This window comes from Hemiscyllium ocellatum, chromosome 6, assembly GCF_020745735.1.
Source record: "Hemiscyllium ocellatum isolate sHemOce1 chromosome 6, sHemOce1.pat.X.cur, whole genome shotgun sequence".
NCBI lineage: Eukaryota > Metazoa > Chordata > Chondrichthyes > Orectolobiformes > Hemiscylliidae > Hemiscyllium > Hemiscyllium ocellatum.
In genome coordinates, this window is record NC_083406.1 from 97,240,215 (window position 1) to 97,265,760 (window position 25,546).

At 40.9% G+C, this 25,546-nt stretch overlaps 1 protein-coding gene across 1 annotated transcript in view; it reads right to left on the reverse strand.

Annotated features, from left to right (window-relative positions):
* Positions 1–2,696: 2,696 nt before the first annotated feature.
* Positions 2,697–25,546, reverse strand: part of LOC132816823 (LHFPL tetraspan subfamily member 6 protein-like) — a 161,661-nt gene continuing 138,811 nt past the window's right edge. The window contains exons 3-4 of the mRNA XM_060826791.1: positions 5,996–6,094; positions 2,697–3,588 (exon numbers count right to left, since the gene is read on the reverse strand). Of these exons, the coding sequence (XP_060682774.1) occupies positions 3,470–3,588; positions 5,996–6,094 (218 nt within the window). The 3' untranslated portion in view covers positions 2,697–3,469. The remainder of the gene's footprint in view (positions 3,589–5,995; positions 6,095–25,546) is intronic.

Here is a 25,546-nt window from a genome sequence, read left to right on the forward strand (position 1 = left end):
TTTGGGACCTGTCACTTTTGTAAGCAACAGTCTTTGGGTGGGATGACAGAAAGCAGTGGTGGGGAATGAGAGGGCAGATCTGAGGAGAAACAAATCTCTTATGGTATTACAAAATACTGCAAACGACCAATTGCAAAATTATAGATTGCACTGGCTTTCCTTTCCATTAAAAAAAAGATAAATTTCACCTTCATATAACTCAACATCCTCAGGAGGTGGTTCCAATCAATGAAATGCTTATTGGAAAGAACTTCATTGCACCCAATTCTCCAAACACTTGAAATAAAAAAACACACCCACTCAAGTGAACCTCTCTCTCCTGTAAACCCTCAATCTTTAATTTTGAAGCCTTCAGAGATTTGTATTATATGTAAAGTAAACTTCTGATGATGATCTAGATTCTGTAAATTATTGCGTCTATTCCACATCTGAAGTGCCTTTAGACTTTTAAACAATGACTCATTAGCTATGGTAAACTAAATGGGAGACAGTGACCTCTTGATATACAATATTGCACTAAAGCTTTCATCTGTATCACAAATTGAGGTATGGGAGATGTCTTAAGGATAAAATAATGTAAACAAAGCTAAGTATCTTCATCTAATGATATTAGGATATAATAAATCATTAATCTATTTTGGAGAATTGGGACCATTTTGAGCACTGACAGATTTAGCATCTATGTTAAGTATTACTACAAATGTTTAATCATCTCAGCTCTTATTCCAGGCTGTTGCTAGGGGATTGAGAATGTACCTAAGATTTCAGAAAGACCTCAACAATCACACAATTACTAGGAAACATATTTTGTAATTATTTGACATTGTGCTTCAAAGGTATGTTTTTAAACATGATCACAAAACATCTCAATGACAATAAATTTCAAATTCTAACTCTACTACTTTTCAAATCAACTATTTGAAATTTACAAAACTGTTGGATTGTTCAGCTTAATGTACATCACAGTGGAGCTACCTGCTTATATGTGATCTCCATTCACATTTAGCTTTTTGGTTGTTTTTTTTTTATGTGGGTTAGGATACTTTCGGTTGTCAAGTATTTTCTTGAAGTTTCTCAAATGTGTAATTGCCAGGCAAAAATATCTCACTTTTGCATCCAAAAATCCAATCTGACCTGCACAAGAAATTTTACTTGACAAGAAGTTCACTTTATATTTTTAGTCCAAGCTAAATTTGAATTGCCCTTGGCAAGACACCTATGAGCCAGATGGTTCCTGGTTAATAAATATATCACCACTCTGTACCTCAACAGTAACTGCCAATTAAACTCTGAGCCTATTTCCATTTAGAGTTTATTTTATACTATGGGTTTGGTCTATTTGGGTTTGATAGATTAGGTGACCCAGAAGACTGGGTGTATACATCATTTGCATATGAATGTAATAAGATCAAACCTTTCAGAAATATCTTTTTGACCAAACTGAAGCAGATGAACTCAACAGCAAGGATGAGTGCTACTTTCTTTCTTGTCTTCTATCAGTTCTTATGCAAATTCAAAGGAGAAACTTTATTTGACAATTACAACTGCTATATATCATAGGATGAGTCTGTAATCCAACAGTGAGGTCAGAAATGATAGCTGAGGCCCCATATGTGAACAAAGACATAGGGGATCTCAAAGCAGAGTTATAATGACAGAATGGAGTTTTGTCTAAAGGAATTTACAGTGGTAGTTCCAAGGCAAATTCTGCTCTCAAGACATCTATATCACATGCCCACTTTGTCAAGAATTGATGCACTCATGACTTCTGACCAGTCAAGAGTAATGTAATTTTTGGTTGTTAAAGTTATAAAGGTTTGGATTATCTTTCTCCCTAAATCAGGTTGAATAGTGGTGGAATTGGTGGGAGAATTAAGCAGTGCTACTGATCGCAGTCCCAACATGTGCCATCACGATGACTGTCCTAATTCGATAATGTTAGGAAGTGTGGACTTGACTTCAGTCACTTCAGGTACTATCTAATGAGAGTGATGGTGATCACTGGGTCAGCAACTCACTGCCCCATTACCACTAATCAGGAAAGAGCCCCTCAGTGGGTGTCTTTCTCTCCTTCTAATTATCCCAAATGCCCAAACCTTTGTTAGGTTTTTGGCATAGTCTGAGCCCAAATACCCAAGCCTACTCAGATGACTCTATGACCTCTCTGCTGGTGTAGCAATGGGGTTGTCTTTGCAAACCAGGGGGATTTTACTTGTTTGCATAGGTGGCAGGGAGAGACTGGCTCCCACTCACTAATGTGGATGCCACCAGGAGACAACCCTGCAGACATTACAACTCCTACACCGAGAGATTGGGCTGGATTTATGACATAATTGGAGAAATGTATAGAATTACTGCACTGATCCTTCTCTGGCACAAAGAGGAGAATTCATGTCCAAAACTTATGTATTTTTGCTGTTTACAGAATTTGTTAAATAACTGCATAGGAAGTGACTGTTACTTGTATACTGTAACAGTGAAACACCTATACAAATTTGTACCATATAAACCAATATACTGAAGTGTACACATGTTGAATACAATATACCTTGACATGACAATGTGGAACAGAACATAAAATACTGCTATTAAGTACATTTACTAGACTTTAACATTGTTACCAAATTACACAGTTGTATCCATTTTTGTGTACATATGGATATATAATAATATTTATAATTATGTACATATGTAAAAAAAGGGTCTTACTAGTAAATTGGTCCATTGAAAACCTTACTTAAAAAGGTGAAAAAGAGTGAAAGGGAGTCTCATTCTTTCAAATTATTTGATAATGTACAGATTAGAATAATAAGCTCACCATAAATCTTTTGTTAGAAAACAAAATATGGGACTATTTCTGCCAACTCAGAGACTGAATCCCCTGAGCAGAGCATGTTCAAACTTTCAAGCAGCTCGAAAGCAAATAGAAGGCATGACTTCTTTACACATGAGTTTGAGTGGTGCCCCAAGAGTCACAGGTCCCAGGAAAACAAGTGACCAGCTGGTTCGTAATCAGTTCCTCTTTCCTGTGGAGCCATTCTAAGAAGTTCACCGTCAGTGAAAACATGCCTGCAGCCACACAAGCAGGAACATCTTCAAGAGTCTCCATTCATTCTGAGGCATCATTAATACCTGTGATCAACCTTTGCTTTAACTTTAGGGATTTCAGTCTGAACAAAGAGAACTTGACCACCACAATGAATGATTTGGAAGGCCTTGACACTATATATCCTAGAAACAAACGCTTAAAAAGGAAAGAAAAAAGTTCATGTAACACAGAACTTGAGTCTTTTGTTCAGATTGACTTTCAGTTTGCAATCTTCTCATTTTGGATTTTCAATCTCATTTGGAGCAATCCGTGAAACTGAACAGAAACATTGGAAAGGTTCCATAAAAAGTGTTCTGCCTGCAGTTTTCCTCCTCCACAGCCCTCTTGCTCAGAGCGGTTTCTTTGTCCTTATCTGGGGTTTCAGTACGGATACTGTTTCTGTTTTTTGCCAGCAAAGCAAGCCAGCCAAGTGCAGAGAAGCATTGCAGCTGCTGCCCCTCCTCCAGTACAGTAATAAGCCCATCCCAGCTGACACGTACCTACAAATAAACACAAATTGTATTAATCTTAACACTGCCCAATTTAGTTTCACATCCAGCTTTCCAGTCAAAGATGTATGAGCTTTTATAACAGGCTCAACTACCATGTCTTCTTGGACTATTTCAAACTTTCACTTTAGACCAAGAAGCTGGATCCACAGAAGGAAGCGTTCCAGAGCTCCATGGGCTTTATCAAATGACAAGTTCCCGGTCACAAATATGGAATTCCAACTGAGCACAAAGTGAGGCAAGGCCAAGCACTTCCTCATCGAGAAACTTGAGCCTAGAAATCACTGGGCAATGCTTCTACATTGTACAAATGATTAACACACTCGTATCACATTCTTCTCTATTGTTTTTAACCCCTTTAATTTATATGACTGATCATAAAGTGTGGAAGCAAGCCGTTCAACGAGATGTGGCTGATCTGATAATCCTCAACTCCACTTTCCTATCTTTTCATTATAACCCTGATTCCCTTACTGGTTAAAATTGTCAATCTCCAGTACAGCCTTGAACAGCAAGTGGAAGCATGATTATGATTGTGTTCAACAAATTCACTTGTGCAAAGCTTGCAGATAGACAAATCAACTCTTTGGCTGCCCCAGAAGATGGATAGCAATGACCTCACCCAGGAATTGTCAGAGGCATTGTTTTCAACTCTATACTAAACAAAAGCTGTGCTTGTCTATGCAGCTGGATGTGTTTATCCTTCCTGTCGTGACACTCCACCAAAACTCTTCCTTCCAGCAATATTATCAAAATAGATTTACTAGTCATTTACCAACAGTAAGTTTGCTTTAAATAATGTCGATAATGTCAAAAAGCATCAAAGAGGGGACATATGAAAAAAAGGATCATGACCTGAAGGAGATATTAGGAGAAGGTGATCGTATGTTTGATTGAAGTTGTGAAACGTGAAGAGGGATTTAAAAACTGTGTCTGGGTGAAAATTAGGAAGGTTGGGGGTGGAATTCTTGAGTGAGGCCTAGACAATTGATGGACAACAACTAATGACAGGATAAAGTGAGAAGGCATGCAGAGAAGACTAAATTGAGATGAAAAAAAAGAGATGAACATGGTTTGTTAGGGTTGGAGGAGATGACCGAGGTAGGGAGGGCCATAGATGGGTTTAAGCACAAAAATAGTTTTAAGTATTGGAAAATCAGAGGGAATGTAGGCCAGCAAGGGCAGAACACAGATGCAGAGAGTGCAGGACTTTGAAGATCAGTTAACGTATACAGAAAGTGGGAGGTGGATGACCACAGGAACATAGGATGTAGGAGCAGCAGTAGTTATTAGATTTTGGAGGAGTATATTCGGGCATTAATGAGGGTTTCAGTGGAAAAGGTGCTCAGCTAGAGATAGAATCAGGTCCTGTTTAAAGAGGTGAAAGTTGATAGTCTTTGTGATGGAAAGAATGTGAGTTTGAAACTTCAGCTCAGGATTGTACCATCTGGTGGAGGCTAAGATGGTGGCCACAAGGGAATAAAGTTACGCATAAGGGTAAGATGCACTCTTCTCAAACTTCAAATTCCTGAAGGAAGAGGATGGAGTCAGGAATAGATCCATCGGGATCTTCTGTCATGATTGTACATGTGGGAAGAGAAGCCATTTACTTCCCTGCTGCTTATGGAACCTCAGTGTAAATATTGGCTGACCTGTTTGCCTACGTAAAATAGTGTCTACATTTTAAGATTTATTAATTATATGCAAAGTCTTTCAAATATCCAATTTGTGTCCCAGATATTGTATTTTTTTCTGATAAGGAGTACATTTGCAATTATGCACAAGCTCTAACCAATTTTAGCTAATGCAATCCTCACCCACAATAGACCAATTATACTCAGGAAGCACTATCCAATCTGGAATATTTGTGTTTGTCACCATAAAAATGGGAAAGTTGAGTGATAATGATATCTTACTAACCACATCCTCCTTTTGAAAATATTTCACGGAGTTCTATTCAAGGTTAACTTTAACTGTAAAATTTGGGATTTTTAGGATGTTGTATCTTTGTTAGCTCATAGGATGTGTAGGCAGGTAAGTCAAATGCTGGGCTCAGTGCCGGTTCCTAACTGGCCACTGGGATGTGTGTGTTGGTTACCTGTACTCTCCTCTCTGGGTCAATCCCTGTTTACATAGGGTCACCTCAGCAGTACAAATTAAATTTAATTATTTAGCAACCAGAAACTTTACTGAACAGAAAGTCATGACTGGAAGGACTCCCTTTCATAATGCCAATCCAATCTCTCTCCAGACTAACATCTAGCTCAAGGATTCCTCCCAGGAAATAGCCAAGATTGCATGTTTCAAATGTGACTTTTATTTTGATCCTGACATGAAATGGTATTTTACAGTGGTTTATAGCTGTACACAGACTCGATTAGAAATCCAATTCAGTTACCTAGCTCAAACTGGTCTGAGAGATTGTTACAGGTCTGCTGCACTTCTTCACTGTTCCAGCCCAGGGGATACAGGGCACAACCAGAGCCAATCAGTAGACCTGGAAAATAAAAAAGGATAACCACATTTGTCAGACATTTTGAACTAGGGTGATAAGTGGCACGTTATAATATCAATAACACACTGAAAACCTAATGTGGCACAAGTACACTTGTCAACCTTGTAGCTGTTCCACAATCCACCTCATTCCATTGATACAATGCTGCCTAAATGACTGGCGTTATCAATTAATGAGGCTGTCACCCAGCAGGCTTGCTGGAAGCATGGGGTCTGATAGCTCAGTTGGCTGGATGGCTCTGGTCTGTAATGTAAAATGACATCAATAGTGTGGGTTCAATTCCCACGCCAACTGAGGTTACCACGAAGGCTCGACCTTCTCAACCTCGCCCCTTGCCTGATTTGTGGTGACCCTCAGATTAAACTTCCCACCATCCATTCCTTGCTAATGAGCAAGCAGCCCTATGGGACTGCATCTTTCAGAAACAATGACATCCAAGGAGCTGCCTTAAAACTGAATCCAACCCAGTGCATTGAGAGGAAGTACTCAGCAGCAATGCAAACGAGCTGCGTGATGTGAATCTAGTACTCTTAGGTCTCAGCACAAAGTTTCCCTGTTACAGGGACAGCTTTTTGAGAGGAGACATGTTGCTTTCATTTGGCCTAAGTAAAAAGCAAAACAAGAGGCAAACTGTGCTTGAGGGTTTTTAATTATCCCCCTTCTAGCTTTGAAACCCAAATCCAGTTTCTGCAGAGATCAGAGGCTTATTTCACCCACTTATCTCCAAACCAGGCCATAATCATGTTCTGGACCTGAAAGTATCTTAACAAGCCATAAAGCCATATGCCATGTCTCTAAGGAGGCCACATTTGAAACTCAAACGTTCCAAATGATCTCCCTCTAACTGTCCTTAGCCACTGGACCATTAATTTTCTCATTAACAGCATTTGCTCTTTACTAGTCTGAGCTACATCAGCAGAATGGAAACAACACAAGAACATTCTTAGCTTAGTTTCCAAACATTTTGGTGCACACTTGAGAAAGGGATTGTGGGGATACACCAAAACTGCCAGAATCATCCATGTTTAACTCCATGTGCAAGTGTATGGATGCAGAGATTGTTTCTGGACAGTGGAAATCAGAACTGAAGGGCAGAATTTCATGATGAGTTCAGAAGTGGTGTTGCTGTGTGAGTGGGAGTGACGTAGTTGGAGATCACAACTCTCTCCTATGAAGTTTTGGGTAGGAAGGGTGCAGAGATCAACTGAGACCCTTAGATAGCCACTTAAGAACAGCATAAGAACCTCATCCCCCTGCTGTTGGAGATTCTGCCGAGAAGGGCAGACAAGGAACTCACTGCAGAGTTAGCCACACAGCAAACCCTCCCAGGCTTCAGGACAGAGGGGTGGGGGATGAGAGGTCTTGATCTCAGGCACTTTGTGCCCACTGAGGAACTCCTCCTCCCATTGCTCATGTCCCCATTCTATTTCAATCCTGTTACGATCCCAAGTGAAGGCCCAAGTTATTAAAGGATATCAAGGATGTTGCTGATACTGGAAAGTTTCTGATTGGCAGAAAGTTCTTGACAGTTATGATTCTTACCCTCCACCACCTTAATTTGAGGGGAGACTTGATACTTTTTAAGTTAAGTGCCTGTCCCTTTGCATTGGGCATCCCAAAGATTTTCAATAGAGGATTCCTACTTGTTCCACAGGCCAATCTCAAACATTAATTCCTGCCTGAAGTATGAGGCAGCATCCACAGTGGATGCAGTTAAAACACACGCTGTGTTACTGCTCAGTATCAACTTTGGGTGTCTGAAATGTCTCACCTTGATCAACATATAGTTAATCACAAGAAACAAGTGAGTGCTCACAGATCATTTTTACATAGTTGTATGCTCAGTATTGAAGTATGCAGGTAATTCTAAGGGGGCATTTATTGCAGAAGTCTGATCCACCCTGTAACTATCATATGTAAACCTCTTTGGACACACTACTTTAAGCAGTAATGACAACCTAATTAAATTCAGGAAGATGCCTTCTCCTCTCTAGCCCTTAGCAGAGCCCTTCAAACATTATAAGGTTGTCTGACTGTTGTAAATGTTTCACTCCCAATCTGCACTAACATCTTTGCAGTCACACATCAAGCTGAAACACTCAACTTATTGTGAGATCAACCAATTAAAAGGGCTGTTTTTACTTGTTCACAGGATGCAACCATCACTGACTTGATCAGTATATCTTGCCCAACCCTAATTATCTTTGCGAAGGTTTTGTTGAGCTGCCTTTGTGAACCACTGCAATCCATGCTGGGTAGGTGTACCCATAGTGGTGTTAGGAAGGTACTTCCTGGATTTTGACTCAGTAACCGTGAAAAAACAGGTATAGTTCTAGGTAAAGATTGTGTTAAGACTTGGAGAGGAATTTGCAGATGGTATTGATTCTCTGCATCTATTGCCCCTTGTCTTTCTTGGAGGTAAAGATTTTGGCTTTGGAAGGTAATTACTGTAGTGCATCTTGTACATAGCACACATTTCACTCATTCAGGAAAATGGATAGTGTTCCATCACATTGTTGACTTGCACGCTGTCAATGGTGGCCAAAGTTGGGGAGACAGGATCAGTTTTCTAGACCTTGATTTGCTGTCATAGCCACAATATTTAAATGGCTGGGGCAGTTATTTTTATGGTCAATGGTAATCTCCTTGATGTTAATATTGGGGGAATTCAGTGCTGGCCATTCAATGCCATTGAACATCAGTGGGAGAAGTGGAGTTTCAATCCTGATTGTAAATTCAATGCACATTCAAAAAACATTTGTAAAAGGTATTTTTGCAGAATAATAAATAACTTAGCAGCAATTTGTTGGTAATGGAATAGAAACGCATATATCTATTGTATTTAGATAATATGATTTAGTGCTAACTGGTACTAGGACAAGAGCCAAATAGCTTATTTCTCCCTCACCGTTTGAGAAATTGTCAGTTAAGTGGGAGCACTGAACATGTCTGTTTCTGTTCACCAGCATATTTTCTATGGCTTTCCTCAGCTGTAATTTAATTGTTATTTATAACCCACTGTTAAAAATAACAGCAACTGTAAACGCTAACATGAAATGTCTCAGACAATTTATACTGGAGCTTAAATTTGATGTTATATTTAACACTGTGCTAAAATTCTAGCTTTTATGTTCTTGTATAATTGCTCTTGGTTAGCTAGATCACTAATATGTGGATCAGATTAATACTAACAGCACGGAGTGTGACCACCTTTCCAGCTGAAATAAACTTGGGCCGTGTCTTGCCACCCCACCAGTCGTAAAAAAAAAACACAGCATTTTGCTGAGGTTCAGTAAATAAATTGCCTTTGGGCAGAGAAGGGAACATGAATACTCATAGAACCATAGAAAAATTGAAAATAGGAGCGGGAGGTGGTCGCTGAGCCCGCTCCACCATTCACCTGATCATGGCCGATCATTTAACTCATTATTGCGGTCCTGCTTTCTTCCCATACCCTTTGATCTCTTTAGCCCCAAGAACTACATTGAATGTTTTCAAGAAGGTGGTCAGTGTTTTGGTCTCAACTGCTGTCTGTGACAGTGAATTCCAGAGGCTTATCACTCTGCAGGTGATGGAACTTCTCCTCATCTCAATCCTAAATAGCCTTCCCCATGTCCTTAAACTTAGGCCTTTGGTTCTGGACTCACTCATCATTGGAACATCCTTCCTATGTTTGCCCGTGTCTAGTTCTGTTAGAATTTTACAGTCTTCTATGAGATCTCCCCTCAATCTTCTAAACTCCAGTGAATATAGTCCTAACCAATCCAGTATCTCTTTGTGCATTAGTCCTGCCATCCCAGGAATCAGTCTGATAAACCATTGCGCATTCCTTCCAGAACATCCTTCATCAAATAAGGAGACTAGAACTGGACACAAGACTTCAGGTGTGGTTTCAATAATGCCCTGTACAACCACAGCAAGACATCCTTGTTCTTGTACTTGAATTCTCTTGCTATGAAGAGCACTATAGCATGTACCTTCTTCACCACCTGCAGACCTGCATGCTTACTTTCAGCACCTGATGGAAAAGATGCCCAGGTCTCACTACACCGTCCCATTTCCCAATCTATTTTCATTCAGATAGGAATCTGCTTTCCTGTTTTGGCTACCAAACTGGATAATCTCACATTTATCCACATTATACTTAATTTGCCATGCAATTTCCGAATCACTCAACTTGTCCAAATCACACAGAAGCATCTCTGCATCCTCCTCACTGCTCACTCTGCCACCCAGCTTTGTGTCAGCTGCAACATTCTTGTTGGTCTGTGGTGAAATATTAAGTATTCACTCAAGGGACAACATTCATGGACAATGCAGCAAAAGCTGTCCCAGGTAAGAAGGGGTAAGATTAAGGAACCTTGGATGACGAGAACAGAAGAGCTTCTCCTCAAAAGGAAGGAGGCAGCAAAAGGAAGAAGGTGGAGGAAGCAAGGATTACAGGCTTGCTAAAAAGGAGCTCAGAAATGGACTGAGGAGAACCAGGAGGGGGCATGAGAAAGGCTTGGCAAGAAGGATTAGGGAGAACCCAAAGGCATTTTACTCATACGTGAGGAATTAGAGAATGATCAGGGTTAGTGGAGTGAACTTGTAGGTGGAGTCTGAGCAGATTGGGGAAGCCCCAAATGAGTTTTTTGCTTCAGTTTTCACCAAGGAAAGAGACCTTGTTGTGAATGAGAACCTTGAGGAGCTGGGAAAGATCAAGATTGAGGAAGTTGATGTGCTGGAAAGTTTGACAAACTTTCAGATTGATAAGTCTTCAGGGCCACACCAGATTTATCCTCGACTGCTCTGAGAAGTGAGAAAGGAGGTTGCTAAGCCCCTGGTGAGGTATTTGCCTCCTCACTCTCCATGGAAGTCGTACCGGAGGATTGGAAGGAGGCGAATGCTGTTCCTCTTTTCAAGAAGGGCAATAGGGAAATCCCTGGCAATTACAGACCAGTCAGTCTTACGTCTGTGGTCAGCAAAGTTTTGGAAAGAATTCTAAGGGATAGGATTTATTACTACTGGCAAAGCATAGTGTGACTAAAGGCAGTTAGCATGGCTTTGAGAGGGGTAGGTCATGCCTCACAAATCTTATTGAGTTCTTTGAGGAGGTGTCAAGACAGGTCAACGAAGGTCGAGCAGTGGATGTGGTGGATGTGGACTTCAGAAAGGCATTTGATAAGGTTCCCCATGGAAGGCTCATTCATAAAGTCAGGAAGTATAGGATACAGGGAGATTTGGCTATCTGGATTCAGAATTGGTTGGCTGACAAAAGACAGAGACTGGTTGTAGATGGAAAGTATTCTGCCTGGAGGTCAGTGTTGAGTGGTGACCCGGAGGGTTCTGTTCTTGGGCCTCTGCTCTTTGTAGTTTTTATAAATGACTTGGATGAGAAGGTTGAGGGGTGTGTTAGTAAATTTGCAGATGACACAAAGGTTGGAGGTGTCATTGATAGTATCAAGGGCTACTGCAGGCTGCAGTGCAACATAGACAGAATGCAGAGCTGGGCTGAGAAATGATAGATGGGAGGTCAACCTGGATAAATGTGAAGTGATGCATTTTGGAAGGTTGAACTCGAATGCTGACTATAGGATTAGAGACAGGATTCTTGGCAGTGTGGAGGAACAGAGGGATCTGGGTATCCAAGTACATAGATCCCTCAAAGTTGCCACCCAAGTGGATAGAGCTGTTAAGAAAGCATATGGTGTTTTGGCTTTCATTAACAGGTGGATCATGTTTAAGAGCCACAAAGTTTTGCTGCAGCTCTACAAGTCCCTAGTGTGACCACATAGAACACAGAACATAGAAGGATACAGCGCAGTACAGGCCCTTCGGCCCTCGATGTTGCGCCGACCGAATCCTACCTAACCTATACTAGCCCAATAACTTCCAAATGCCTATCCAATGCCCGCTTAAATGACCATAAAGAAGGAGAGTTCACCACTGATACGGGCAGGGCATTCCATGAACTCACAACCCGCTGTGTGAAGAATCTACCCCTAACATCTGTCCTATACCTACCACCCCTTAATTTAAAGCTATGTCCCCTAGTAACACCTGCCTCCATTAGCGGTAAAAGGTTCTTAGTATCTACCCTATCTAAACCCCTAATCATCTTATACACTTCTATCAGATCTCCCCTAAACCTTCTCTTCTCCAATGAGAACAGCCCCAAGTGCCTCAGCCTTTCCTCATAAGATTTTCCTACCATTCCAGGCAACATCCTGGTAAACCTCCTCTGCACTCGTTCTAAAGCTTCCACATCCTTCCTATAGTATGGCGACCAAAACTGCACACAATACTCCAGATGAGGCCGCACCAGAGTCTTATACAACTGCAACATGACCTCAGGACTCCGGAACTCAATTCCTCTTGGAATACTGTGTCCAGTTCTGGTCGCTCTACTATAGGAAAGATACAGAGGCTTTGGAGAGGGTGCAAAGAAGGTTTACCAGGATGCTGCTTGGACTGGAGGGCTTGCCTAATGAAGAAATATTGAATAAGCTCAAACTTTTCTATCTGGCGAGATGATGAAGAGACTCGATCAAGGTATACAATAATGAGAGGAATAGATAGAGTCAATAGCCAGATACTTTTCCCCAGGGCAGGATTGACTGACATGAGGAGTCATAATTTGAAGATATTAGGAGGAAGGTATAAAGGAGGCGTCAGAGTTAGGCTCTTTACGCAGAGAGTTGTGAATGCATGGAATGTGTTGCCAGCTGTGGTGGTGGAAGCAGAGTCATTGGGGACATTTAAGCAACTGCTGGATACATGGATAGCAGTGAGTTGAGGGGTGTGTAAGTAAGGTTATTATATTTTACATTAGGATTAAACCTCAGCACAACATCGTGGGCTAAAGGGCCTGTTCTGTGCTGTACTTTTCTATGTTCTATGTTCTAATTCAGCCAATTGGCAATCAACATGTGTTCAATTGTTTGCATCGCCCTGCAGGAAAAGTGTTTGGTATTTCTTGACAGCAGCGTAAATATGGTTAAGGTCTCAAAAGGTATTGGAACTGTAGTTGTGGAGTGTGTTCTAGCACCCACATAGGTGAAGTTTAACAGCCAGGGCTCAGGCTAAGGTACAATGTTAGCATTTCCTTTTCTTCTGGTAACTTTCATAACCTCACTATCACATTGATATTCATTGGACATTTTTCAATAAAAACTGAAAAACATTTTGATGCTGTAAATCAGAAACAACAACAGAAGTTGCTGGAAAAGCTCAGCAGGTCTGGTAGCATATGTGAGGAGAAATCAGAGCTAAAGTTTCAGCTCAAGTGACCCTACCTCAGAATTGAGGATACCATTTCTCTATCCTTTGGCTGTTTTCTAAAGCCTTGGAATGTGCTATTGCCTCAGAACCACATTGTGTCCCACTTGCTTAAAATTGTCAAACTTCCTCCAAGCCCACCATCAAATTGGAAATGGTCCAAATAATCACAGATTACATTCTGAGAAACTATAATCATGGCTCTTTGTTCGTACTCAAAATCTTCAGGTTCTCTACCATCATCCACTCAAGTCCTGTCTCTACATTCTACTTTTTCCCTCATCATTCCAATCATACTTGTCAAATATGGAGTCAACTGTAATTCTCCAAAATTCTTTTCTTCCTACCTTTCTCCTCTTTTCAACTAATTCTTTTGCTTTTAAACTCTTCATCAAATTCCTGTTAATCAGTTCATTTTTCAGCCCCTGCCAACCTAACTCTTCCTCTTGAACTTATTTCTCTTCTGCATGGCATCCACCTTAATGTAACTAATGTGAAGTTTTTATCCGAGGAATGCTACAGCAATGCAGAATCCTAGAAGAGTTGTAACATGAAGGGGGCCATTCAGCCCATTGTGTCTACCTCAGTTTGTTAAATGAGCATCATTACCTAGTGCCAATCTCCTGCTTTCTCCCCACACCCTTGCACATGATTTTTATCCAAATTATCACGCAAGTTGCTGTTGAGGATTACGGCATATCAGAACTTCATTACAAATAATCCTACAGCACATATGGAGGCTATAAAGTCCATTGTGTCTGTGTCTTCAAAAATGATATCCAATTGGTCCAATTACCTGCCCTTTCCCTACAGCTCTGATATATGATTCTCTTTTGAAAGTTATTGATAAATCTTCTTCCATCAACATTCATGCAATGCATTCCAGGTCATAACAATTCACTGCATTAAAAAAAAGCTTAATAATCTGCAGCCAAATAATGAGATAATTATTTTATTATTCTACTATATCAGTACTACTGAAGTGTAACTTTGTTTATAAGCACATCAGCTTTAATTGGTGCTTGTCTTAAGTTGTGTGCCATCACAGTGGTTGAAATGCTTGAATATCATTTAATTTCTCAGTATCGAAGCTTGGTATCTCACTACATCTCTTTAAAGTCTTCTTCTCAAATAAATGGAAAAAGTAGCAAAACAAGCTGAGAATTTTAACCTTGAAGCGTAGAGACATTAATCTAATGATGCGTATTCCCCAGAACACATGCGGCACCAATTTCTGCTCCAGGTGACAGTTTTTCCATTAGCTTCTTTATTGCCTCACTGGGACAGAAAACTGGTTGGACTGAGAAAGTTGCGTCCTTAATTCTGCACTGGCCCAGCAGCTATCAGCTAAATATCATTGATTAAAGCATGGCTATTTTTCAGCTCTTTGTGAAGTATCGATACTAGAAGAAAAGAAAAGGACAAGTTCATAGACTTAAAATTTTTACACCTGTTCTCAATTGCTTTGAGTTTGCCTGAGAGAATTGAACAAATGTGACTTTCTCTCTGTCTCTTTCTCTTCACAGCCCATATTACTCCATCGCCCAGGGTAAGCCTACAGGAAATCTTCCTCTGTTTAATTCCCCATCTATAAATCAAAGAGAATTATTCCCAACAACTGGAGATCTTAAAAAACATCCATTATTGTTGCAAGACCAAGAAGTAGTGTGTGGCCTGAAATCACCAGCCTCAGAAAAATGCAATTAAAGTGGGAATTATTTATACTCTGAAATACTTCAGGGAACATTGGCATGGTACATCAACAGACGGAAATATCTTAGGGACAGTCAAATCATAGTGAGTCTTGGGGTTTAGCTCTAATAATGATTAATGAGGCTACCACAAAGATAAATTTACAGTGACACAGTACAACACTCAAATGATAGTCAGGAACATTTTGGCAGGTTCTAACTTCATTTCCCTTTTTGTTTTGCAGTCGTTAGTCAAGATAGGATTCTATGGGAGTTAACTATCGAGAGTAAAAATAGGTAATAAGGTCTGTGATTTTCTTCAGGATTGGCAGAAACAGATTTGAAGTCGACACCATCTATAATAAAGTTTTAACCTCATGGGTATAATGGCAATTCCTTATCAGTGAATGCCCATTAGCTATATTTCACCATAGGGAGAAAGTGAGGTCTGCAGATGCTGGAGATCAGAGTCGAGAGTATGTTGCTGGAAAAGCACAGCAGTCAGGCAGCATCTGAAGAGCAGGAGAGTCGGCATTTTGGGCTGGAGCCCTCATTCCTGATGAAGGGCTCTGGGCTGAAACATCGATTCTCCTGCTCCTCGGATACGGTCATATTTCACCAATGGAAAGCCAAAAAAGGTCATGAAAAAAAAAGACAAATAAATCCAAAGAAACCCAACATTTTTTAATATAAATATACAAAAAAAATGAGAGAATCTCAAAAGAAAGAGAGCACCTCATTTGGGATTATTTTGGTACTGTGCGTTTGGAGCAGGACACTTCTGTTTTCACAAAATACAAAGCAATACAGACATGACATTCGGTGGGGGGGGTGGTGTAATATCAGGTGAAACTAATTAGTGAAAGAGGAAGGATGAAGGAGTTTAATATATTTGAAAATGGATGAATTCCGGGTCTGAATGAAATGTATCTTTATCTTTTGGGGGAGGCAGGTAGAGATATTGTTGAATCTTTCTGAGGGGTTGACATGGACGGTTGGTGACCGTAAAGCGCTGTTGGAGTCTATATGGATTTCTGCAAGGTATTTGATAAGGGCCAACATAGCATTGTCCATGAACACAAAAACCCAATGCAAAGTGGCAGAGTGAATCCAGAAGCAAAAGGTCACAGTCAATGGATGTATTTGCAACTGGGATATTGTTTCCAGTGATGTTCCAGAGGGCTCAGTATTTGCTTTTTGTATTACAAATCGATGATTTGGACTTGAATGAAAGGGGTGTGATGAAATACGAGACAAGCTCTCAAAGTAGAATCATGCAGTTCTGAAGGCAGTGGGACTGAAGGCAGGAAGGTAACTTAATTAGACAGAGTTAAAAATCACACACCACCAGGTTATAGTCCAACAGGTTTAATTGGAAGCACACTAGCTTTTGCTAGTGTGTATTAAACCTGTTGGACTATAACCTGGCGTTGTGTGATTTTTAACTTTGTACACCCCAGTCCAACACTGGCATCTCCAAATCTTAATTAGACAGAATGGTGACATACCTGAATCCCAATTCCACTCCAATTATACTCTGGTCAGAAAGGCCTAAGCCTGAATTTCCTGTTCTGCCACCAACTGAGATCAATTAATGACTGGTTAATGATTATTCCAACCTGGACTGCAATTCCCTCAGCTTCAGGTGGGATTGTTAAGAGCGAACTCATCCAACTGGGAAAGCAGGGTGGACAGCCAGTCAACTGGTTGGAGGGGTGCACACAGCCGTGGGATATAGTGGTCCTTGCTGTGACAAATTGGGTGTCTTGACACCTCTTCGCCAAGCGAGCACCAAACCCTATGACACTGGAAGATCTGTGTTTATCTGACTAATACTGTTCAGAATCTTATGTTTCATTCAGATTGCTTCTCACTCTTTAACTTGGACCCAATGTATTCAGCCTTTCATCACATGACAACCTCCTCATTCCAGGGAGCAATTTAGTAAACTTTTGCTATACCACCTCCAAAGCAGATTCCATTAAATTTCCAGTAAGATTAAAATCCCAGTGCACAATGTGAACACATCATCGCTCTTCCCAATAGTGACCTTAAAAGCAAGGAGGGTATTTGATTAGGTGGGCTGGTAGCATACTTGAGCTACATTTCTCCACACCATTGAGCTCTGGAAAAGCAGGGTAAAAAATGAGGTCTGCAGATGCTGGAGATCACAGTTGAAAATGTGTTGCTGGTTAAAGCACAGCAGGTTAGGCAGCATCCAAGGAATAGGAAATTTGACGTTTCGGGCACAAGCCCTTCATCAGGAATCCTGATGAAGGGCTTGTGCCCGAAACGTCGAATTTCCTATTCCTTGGATGCTGCCTAACCTGCTGTGCTTTAACCAGCAACACATTTTCAACTCTGGAAAAGCAGACCCATCTTTGACCATCCCACCCCTTCACTAATTGAAATGCTTAAGTGGCTAATTAAAGATTTATAAACACCTCATGCAGCTGTTGCCAGTAACAAGTTTGCAGCAGGCAGGGCTGGTGATATGCATCATACACTGCAGCTAAAATTGTGCAGTCACTATCATCTTGGAGCAGGACTGCTGGGGTGTGCAGATAGGGGAGTTCACTTGATGTCTGATTAAGGGACTGAACAATAGGAAAATGATTGTGTGTGTGCGCGGGGAGTCACAGAGATACTCTCTGGCACTTGCAGTCGACCCCTTTGTTACTCGCTCCCTGTGACCCCCTTCTCTCTTCTTCCCCCCCCCCCCCTCCATCCCCATGAAGTCCCTTTCCACGTTATTTCAGGTCCTGGTGCTGCTGGGCATAGGATCCACCAGCTCTGATTGGCTGGTGGCCTTCAAAAGTTCTGACTTATCACCTAAGGGCCTTGATTCCGGGGAAGGTTTGCTGGTGTCCTTGCCATTGCCTGATTAGATTGTGGTTCACCAGGCATTCCCAAGAAGAACCAGCAAATGCCTTTTTACTAACTCTTCAGTAGCAGGTGGAACCCCCAATGCTTCAGCAAGAATAGTCTTGGCACTCTACAGCATTCTGGACTGAGCATCAAATTTAAACTCATTACATCATAATCTTAGTCTCCATTTCCTTTCCCTCACTTTTGTTTTGCTATGCTGTGTTATTTTCATTTTGTTTCTTTCTCCATCCCTTCATGTTGCACTCCGATGGATTTTATGTAGGAATTCACATGTCGCACAACCACTCTCACTTGAGAGAAAATTGGTCTGACCCAGTTGAGTGCACAAAAATCCCAGAGCAAAAGAAATAATATTTGACAGCAATAATTATAGCTGAATGATGAGGTTTGATGTACACTTATTATTAGCATTATTACAATTGGTTGTGGAACTGGACATCTGAAAGCAACAATGACAAAAAAGGGTCCTTGAGAAGTAATGAAGGTGGCATGGTGGGCAATGGATTTGGGAAGGAAGCAGTGACCTGGATGTGAATGGACAGAGTGGGAGGAACAGGGGCCAAAGAGACAGTTGTGTTTTGGAGGGGGTGGTGTTGAGCGATAATAACTCATCTTTTTATATAACTGATCCAATGTTAACTTTCTCTACACTCGCATAAATATACTTCAAAAAAGCTTACCTTTTCGGTTTCTTGTGGACAAAGCAGTGTTGCACTGGGGATCAAAGCTGACTTAGGCCCCTTTGTTTGCATATACACAGGATTTCCAGATGGGTCTTTACCCAAAGCTGATTTTTGGCAGAATACATGTGAGTCATGCCTGTCCGTCGTATTGGAGGTTAAGGAGGCAATTTCAGCACCTGGTAAAGTGGGCGCTGCATGGTTGAATTTCTCGAGCATTACATGTCATGCTAATATCAAGAAGACATGTGTAGAAGGCACGAGTTAAACCTCAGCTGGAGTAGTGTACATCACCACTATAGGAAAGATGGAAATGAATTGAGGACAGTGCAAAAGTGATTGACAAGAATGTTTCCTGAAAAAAGAAACACACTTATGAGGATGCACTGAAAAGGTTGGCCTGTTCTCCTTGGCAAGAAGAAAGCTGAGAGGAGATTTGACTGGGATTTTCAAATTCACAAGAGGCTTGGATGATGTGGTGTATTGATATATTGAATTGAAATTGTGTGCAGTGATGTGAGAAAGGCAAGAGATTGGCACTAGGTATTGGAGCAGGTCAAGGCATGATGGGCTGAATGGCCAATTCTGTGATTCTGTGACTACATAACTTAAAATAAAGCTTTTAACTGAATGGCTCTGTTCATTGTTTTCAAAATGCTAACAGCACAAGGGTACAGTTAGAATATTCTAGCATTTATTAGGTGGGGAATGTTCCTTAGTGGGGAAAAGTTTCACAGTTTGTCTAAAGTTTTTGCAGCAGATTAGCTTTGTTTATGTGAAGCTGCCAACTCAAACAAAGTCTTCCAGCAGGCTTTTTAAAATACATGTGTTATTGACAGAGCTGCTTGAGTACTGGTTATGAGTTTTCAATTTCCTTTGTCTTATTCAATCCTCAAGTCCAACTTGAGCTGACTAACTCCATAAGACAGCATTCCTCTAGAAATCGCATGAGAGGTAAGCCAGTGTTTCTGTGAACATATAATTAGCAGTGAACTCCACCAAGATCATTGTTAGTGGTTTTAAGTCACATCCTGTTTTACATTGAGTGTTTTACACTAAGTGGAGGAGGTCTGATTTTCTTTCCCTCTATATTGTAAAGAGAAATAGTCATATCTGAAACTTGCTGCATTTTGACTATATTTTCTATTTATCTACAAATAAATCTTTTTGCCAGATTCGATTACACTTACACAATAGCTGCAGAGTACAATAGAAGTTACAAATAGGCTTTATAAAAGTGACAGAATCAGTACTCCATCTTGCTTCAAGCTATTAACGTTCTGCATTTGATTTGTTTCATGTGAGATTGATAACTAGGTCAAGTATAATAAATTCAAAATCAAACAGTCATTTTTGAAAGGAATTGTGGTTTTCACCATGCAGCGTGTGTTGAAACAACTGAGAAAGACTTGCATTTATGTAGCACCTTTTACCTTTCCCCAAAGAGCATTGAAGCCAATGGAATACTTCTTAAAGTATTATTGTATTATGGAAAACATGGCTTCCAGTTTGTACACAGAAAGGTGCCAAAACACAGCAATCTGATAATAAAAATATCTGTTTATAGTTTTGGTAGATGGATATCGCTCAGGAAAACACTGGAGAAACTTCTGTATTCATCTTCTAAACAGAGCCATGGTATCATTGACAGAAGATGACAGATAAAGAAGTCTTAGCTCGACATCTCATCTGAATGACGGTGCCTCCATCAGTGCAGCATTGAGATGTCAACTTAAATTATGCATTCAATTCTCTGGAGTGACACTTGAATCTAGAACTACTCAGAGGTGGGCGTATTACCATTGTGCAAAAGTTGACAACTATAATAACTATAATTTAATAGCTGGTATGAAGGATTCATGCAGCTCCAACTGCATTTTCTAGATATAATGGCGTCATCTACTACTACGGTATATCGCTCTCAAATCAGTATTTATTTTCTCTGAAGGTCTTACAAAGGGCAGAACTAATGCTTTTTTTTTAGAAATGCGATCAAAAAGTCTTTGCTCTCCTCTCAAAAACACCAACTCTGTTGATGTTGGTGCCTCATGGTCAACTCTGATAACTTGCCTAAATAAATACCAGTGGGCTAATACAGGATAGGAGCATCTCAGCTGAACTCTATACTCACCTAATCTTCTACTTAGAGGCACATTGCTGCAAGATGCCGCTAATACTCAGGAGCAGGAAAGCATTGCACCAAGCAGCTATTTTCCCAATAAACCATTAACATGACCTCTATACACAGTATCACACAATGCATCTTCTTGTACTTATTCACTGGATATGGGCATTGCTGGCCACTTATTGCCCATCCCTCCCTTATGTTGAGAAGACAGTAGCTGATCTACTGAAGTCCACCTGGTACAGTCCACTCATAGTCAGGATTTTGACTGACAACAAATGCTTTAATCCCTGCCCTGTGGCAATCACTATCACAAACCTGTGCATGGCATTTAATGTGGTGACAGGGGTCTTACCCATCAGCTGACAGCCAACGGCTGTCCTGCTTCACTCCTTTCAACGAAGGCCTGCTGAATTAATTGGGGATGTGGAGGTGTAGCAGTAATGTCATGGAGTAGTAATCCAGAATTCCAGGCTATTAATCTGGGGATATGGGTTCAAATCCCACCATGTTAGATGTTGAAATTTGAATTCAATGAAAATTTGGAATTAAAAAGCTAATCTAATGAAGCCATTGACAGTTGTCATTAAAAACTCACCTGGTCCACTAACGTCCTGTGTGACTTTAGGGAAGGAAATCAGCTGTCCTTGCCTGGTCTGTCCTATATGTGACTCCAGAACCACAGCAAAGTGGTTGACTCTTAGCTGCACTCTCTGGGCAATTAAGGATGGGCAATAAATGCTGGCCTAGCCAGTGACACATTCATCTGATGAACAATGTTTTTAAAATAAGTGTCACTCAGGCAATTAAGAGGACAGAAAGTGCTCCCCAGGATCAGGGACCCCAGGGAGTGAAAGTCCAGCCCATTCCTCCCCCTGTAAATCAAAAGTCAGAGGTTCAATTAAATGTCAGTGGACCAGGGAAGCCATGGGTGTTACTGCACAACACCCAACCGAGGCCTAGTTTTATTACTGGATCCCTGGCCTCAGGTGAGTGAGGATGGAGAGGAGGTGCCTTCATGTTAAGGACAGGGGGTGGCTCTCAGCAGGCATCATTCACCCCTCCCCCTCTCTCCTGCCTTCTGAGGTTTCACGCAACCCTACATCACTTTGTTTGACATAGTCTCCACAGAACGAGTAAAAGTGACAGCAAGATTAAGCCCTTACCCAGATTTTAAATGCCCACTTCAACCCATCCACAGACCTTCCTGCCATGACTTGATTGAGATGCAGGTGGGAAGGCATGGAGTCTCAATCGGTTACTGTCACACCTGATAAAATACCAGCCCCCTCTCCCCCAAAGTTACATGACTGTGCATTAAATTCTGACCTCAAGGGAAATGTGTGAAAGAAAACCACAGTCTTGAATCACATATTAATTATGTGTGAGGTTCCTTTGTATATTTGTTGCTAACGTTGTAGAAGCATGCCTCAGACTTGGTGCCAACTCTAATATCAGGATTGCTATGTGGAGCACAGCAATGTGCCCACGTTCTCCATGGTTCGTTCCTTGTCCATTTTTGTCTAAAGACAAGAATGTACAAGCTGTGCAAAGTTTGGAAATTATTCAATTTCAGTTCTTCCTTGTCTCACTCAAACATTCTTTCCAGCTGGGAAGAAGACTGAGGCCAAGTTTGATCTTGTAAGCATTCAGTTTCCACATGTATTCAATAACTGTCACTGTACGACAGTACTGTATGGGCAGTCTGCCTGACTTCTCTCCTTCCCGAATTTAGAACTGCATTCTGCCCAGTTGCAGTGTCCTTACCATTTCCTCAGCTGGGATCATCTTGCTCAGCAAGGACTGGCTTTGTGTTGTTCCTGGAGGTCTAACTCACCACTGAAAGAAAGGGGCAATTAAGTAGTAAAGTCTATTTGTACTTTATGGGGCGTTTCACAGCCTGGCTTGTCTCTGGTTTAAATTCCGTCATTTAGCAACTTGCAGCTTATGTTTTCAATTGCTGTTAAGAATATGACAAACATTTCATACTTTCAGAAGTTTAAACTTCAAATGTGTTTGTGTTTGAGAGACAGTAGCAGGATTAGGTCAATTGAGGTATCACTGGCTTTTGGAAACAAAATCAGATTTTCAGAGATTTTCAATGCTATAGCATAACATTCAACTGCTCTTGGTTATGGTTGCAAACTGTTAAAGTAAATCAGATGAACACAAATATAACTACTGACAGTCACCGTTTGTGAACTGGACTAATTTGCAAGTGAGATCAGTGTTAAGGACTGGGAAAACGTTAATATTTTTGCAGTTTATCTGCATAATACGTTCACATTTGGTAATACCTACACTTTATGCTTAAGAGTAATCCTCCCTAATATAAAAGCAGGATTTCAACACCACTTGGTGTTCTAGTAACAGAGAGCATCAATTTAAGAAATGAGTGAGTGTTCAGCAAAACATTTTAACATTACATATATTACATTGAGGGATGTTATGATATGGGATGCATATCAGTGTAGCAGTGAAGGCTGAATTTATAATAGCTTTTAAAGTAGAAGCAAATAAATTATAAATTCAGGAATCAATGGTTATCATAATTTGATGGAGTTCAAAATACGAACAGATCAGCTGTGATCTTAATGAATGGTGGAGCAGGCTCAAGGATAGCTTGATTTGTGTTCCTATTTTGCCTATTTGTCTGTTCTTTATTGAAAAGAAAAACCTAAGAGGAATACTGAAAATATTACCACATTTTTGTTGACACAAATTGACACTTTTCCTCAGACATGACAGTAAGATGCACAACGTCCGGATGCACATAATCTCAAAGTTCAAATCAAAAGGATGGTGCTTAAGCAGAGGAGCCTCTTAGTCTGGAATTATTGCTGTCATAATCAGCTGGAAAGAGTGAATATTTCTGTTGAAGTTTGGAACAAATTCAAGAAGCTCAATAGCACCAAGGACAAAGCAACCCGCCTGTTTGGCACCACATCTACAAACATTCACTCCCTCCAGCACCGACACTCAGCAGCAGCAGTGTGCACCATCTACATGTTATACTGCAGAAAGGTCCTTAGGCAGACATCTTTCAAACTCACAAATACATTTATCTAGAAGGACAAGAGGAGCGGATACATGGGGACACCGCCACCTGCAAGTTCCCCTCCAAGCCACTTACCATTCAGACTTGGAATAATTATTGCCATTCCTTCACCGTCACTGGTCAAAATCCTGCAAGAGCATGCCCTCGACTGGCAGCTAAGACCACATGACTCAAAAAGATTCTGCCCTACATTTCAAAAAGTATTCGCCTCCAGCATTTCAGGATGTTTTGATGGTCATGACAAACGCTACATGAATGTCAGCTTTCTTTTCCTCAGTGGCATTCCCTTGTTTTGGTGATAGGTTTCCTCAATGTATTGGAAAGCACAAAGGTCAAACCCAGTCAGCGAGGTTATCCTCCCTCTATTTTATGGGTAGCACAAACTGTCGAGATCTCAAGTTTTTCTAACTAAGAGAATAGCTGGACCGGTTTCAGAAGGGAGATGAGCCTCCAGCTATCTGGAAAGCAAATAGTGTTTTGCAGGAGCTTGACATCTCAAGACTTCCAATACCTGAAGTGAGGTCACCCAATTCAAGGGGGATGTTTGCTTAATGGTGGAAATATAAGCCCAACGATTTTACAATTAACATGCTGTCGCATTCCATTTCATTTCTTTATATAAAAAATATTGTGGAAATTCAGAAAATGTTTCTGGTCCATCCAATCTGCCAACTTGGACCCATGCAGGTTTGCAGGAGCTACAGCTGTGTTCTGACCATCTGCAATCTCATCCTATTTCCCACTGCTGTGCTGACCTTGGCCCTGACCTCTGACCCTGCAGGATTCTGAAGGCTGACAATAATGAATAGCAGCAGGGTTGCTGCCTTCCACAATAAAAGTAATTACACTTTTTAAACAAAAAACAATTCACCAATTATTTTATTCTCGAAATGAAGTGGAAGTTGCAATATCTCATTCGGTTCTAATGTTCTGGGATGTACCAGGATGTGGGAAGCAAATAATTGTAGAATCTAGAATTAGAAAGAACAGAAGATTTCTAGGTGTCAGAAATTTTCATAACCAGTTTGTGCTGTCATGCCTGCTGTGCTAAAATTCTTTATGGTTCAAATAGGCCCCTGCAGTTTTATTTATTGCCTGGAAACCAAATCCAAGCATAAGCTGAGCATAGCAAACTGTCACTTTCCTGTCATCTCACTGTGACGTGGAGTCAGACTGCTAAACAATAACCGACTAGTGATGGCTCCAAATGTCTCCTTAGAAATTCAGATAAATGCTTGCAGTATTACTCCTGCAGGAACCATTAAGGGGCTGACAGCACAGTTTGCTGTTTCCTCCACAGTCTCATGATCTCCAGCTTTCAAGGAGGCAAAGACAACGCTACCAGCCAGCAGTGAGTGGAGGGATAAGGGAATGCCTTTGAGCTTGGCACCACCTCTTCCCAAGAACCCAACCCATTCTCGCTCTGCAAGATTTGCCTGATTTGATGCATCCCTCCCACATAGCAATCAATGAATACTAATCAAAAGTAACCCACATTCCTCTCTCCCCATTCCAAGTCCAAGATACTGAAGTCAATTGTGATGACAGGGTACATAGATGCACACACTATCTCTCCCATGTCTGTAGTCTGATCTTCCTGATTATGTGGAATCTCAGGTTGATAAAATAGTGAAGGTGGCGTTTAGCAAGATTTCCTTTATTGGTCAGAGCGATCGAGTATAGGTGTTGGGAGATCATGTTGCAGCTGTACAGGACATTGGTTAGGCCACT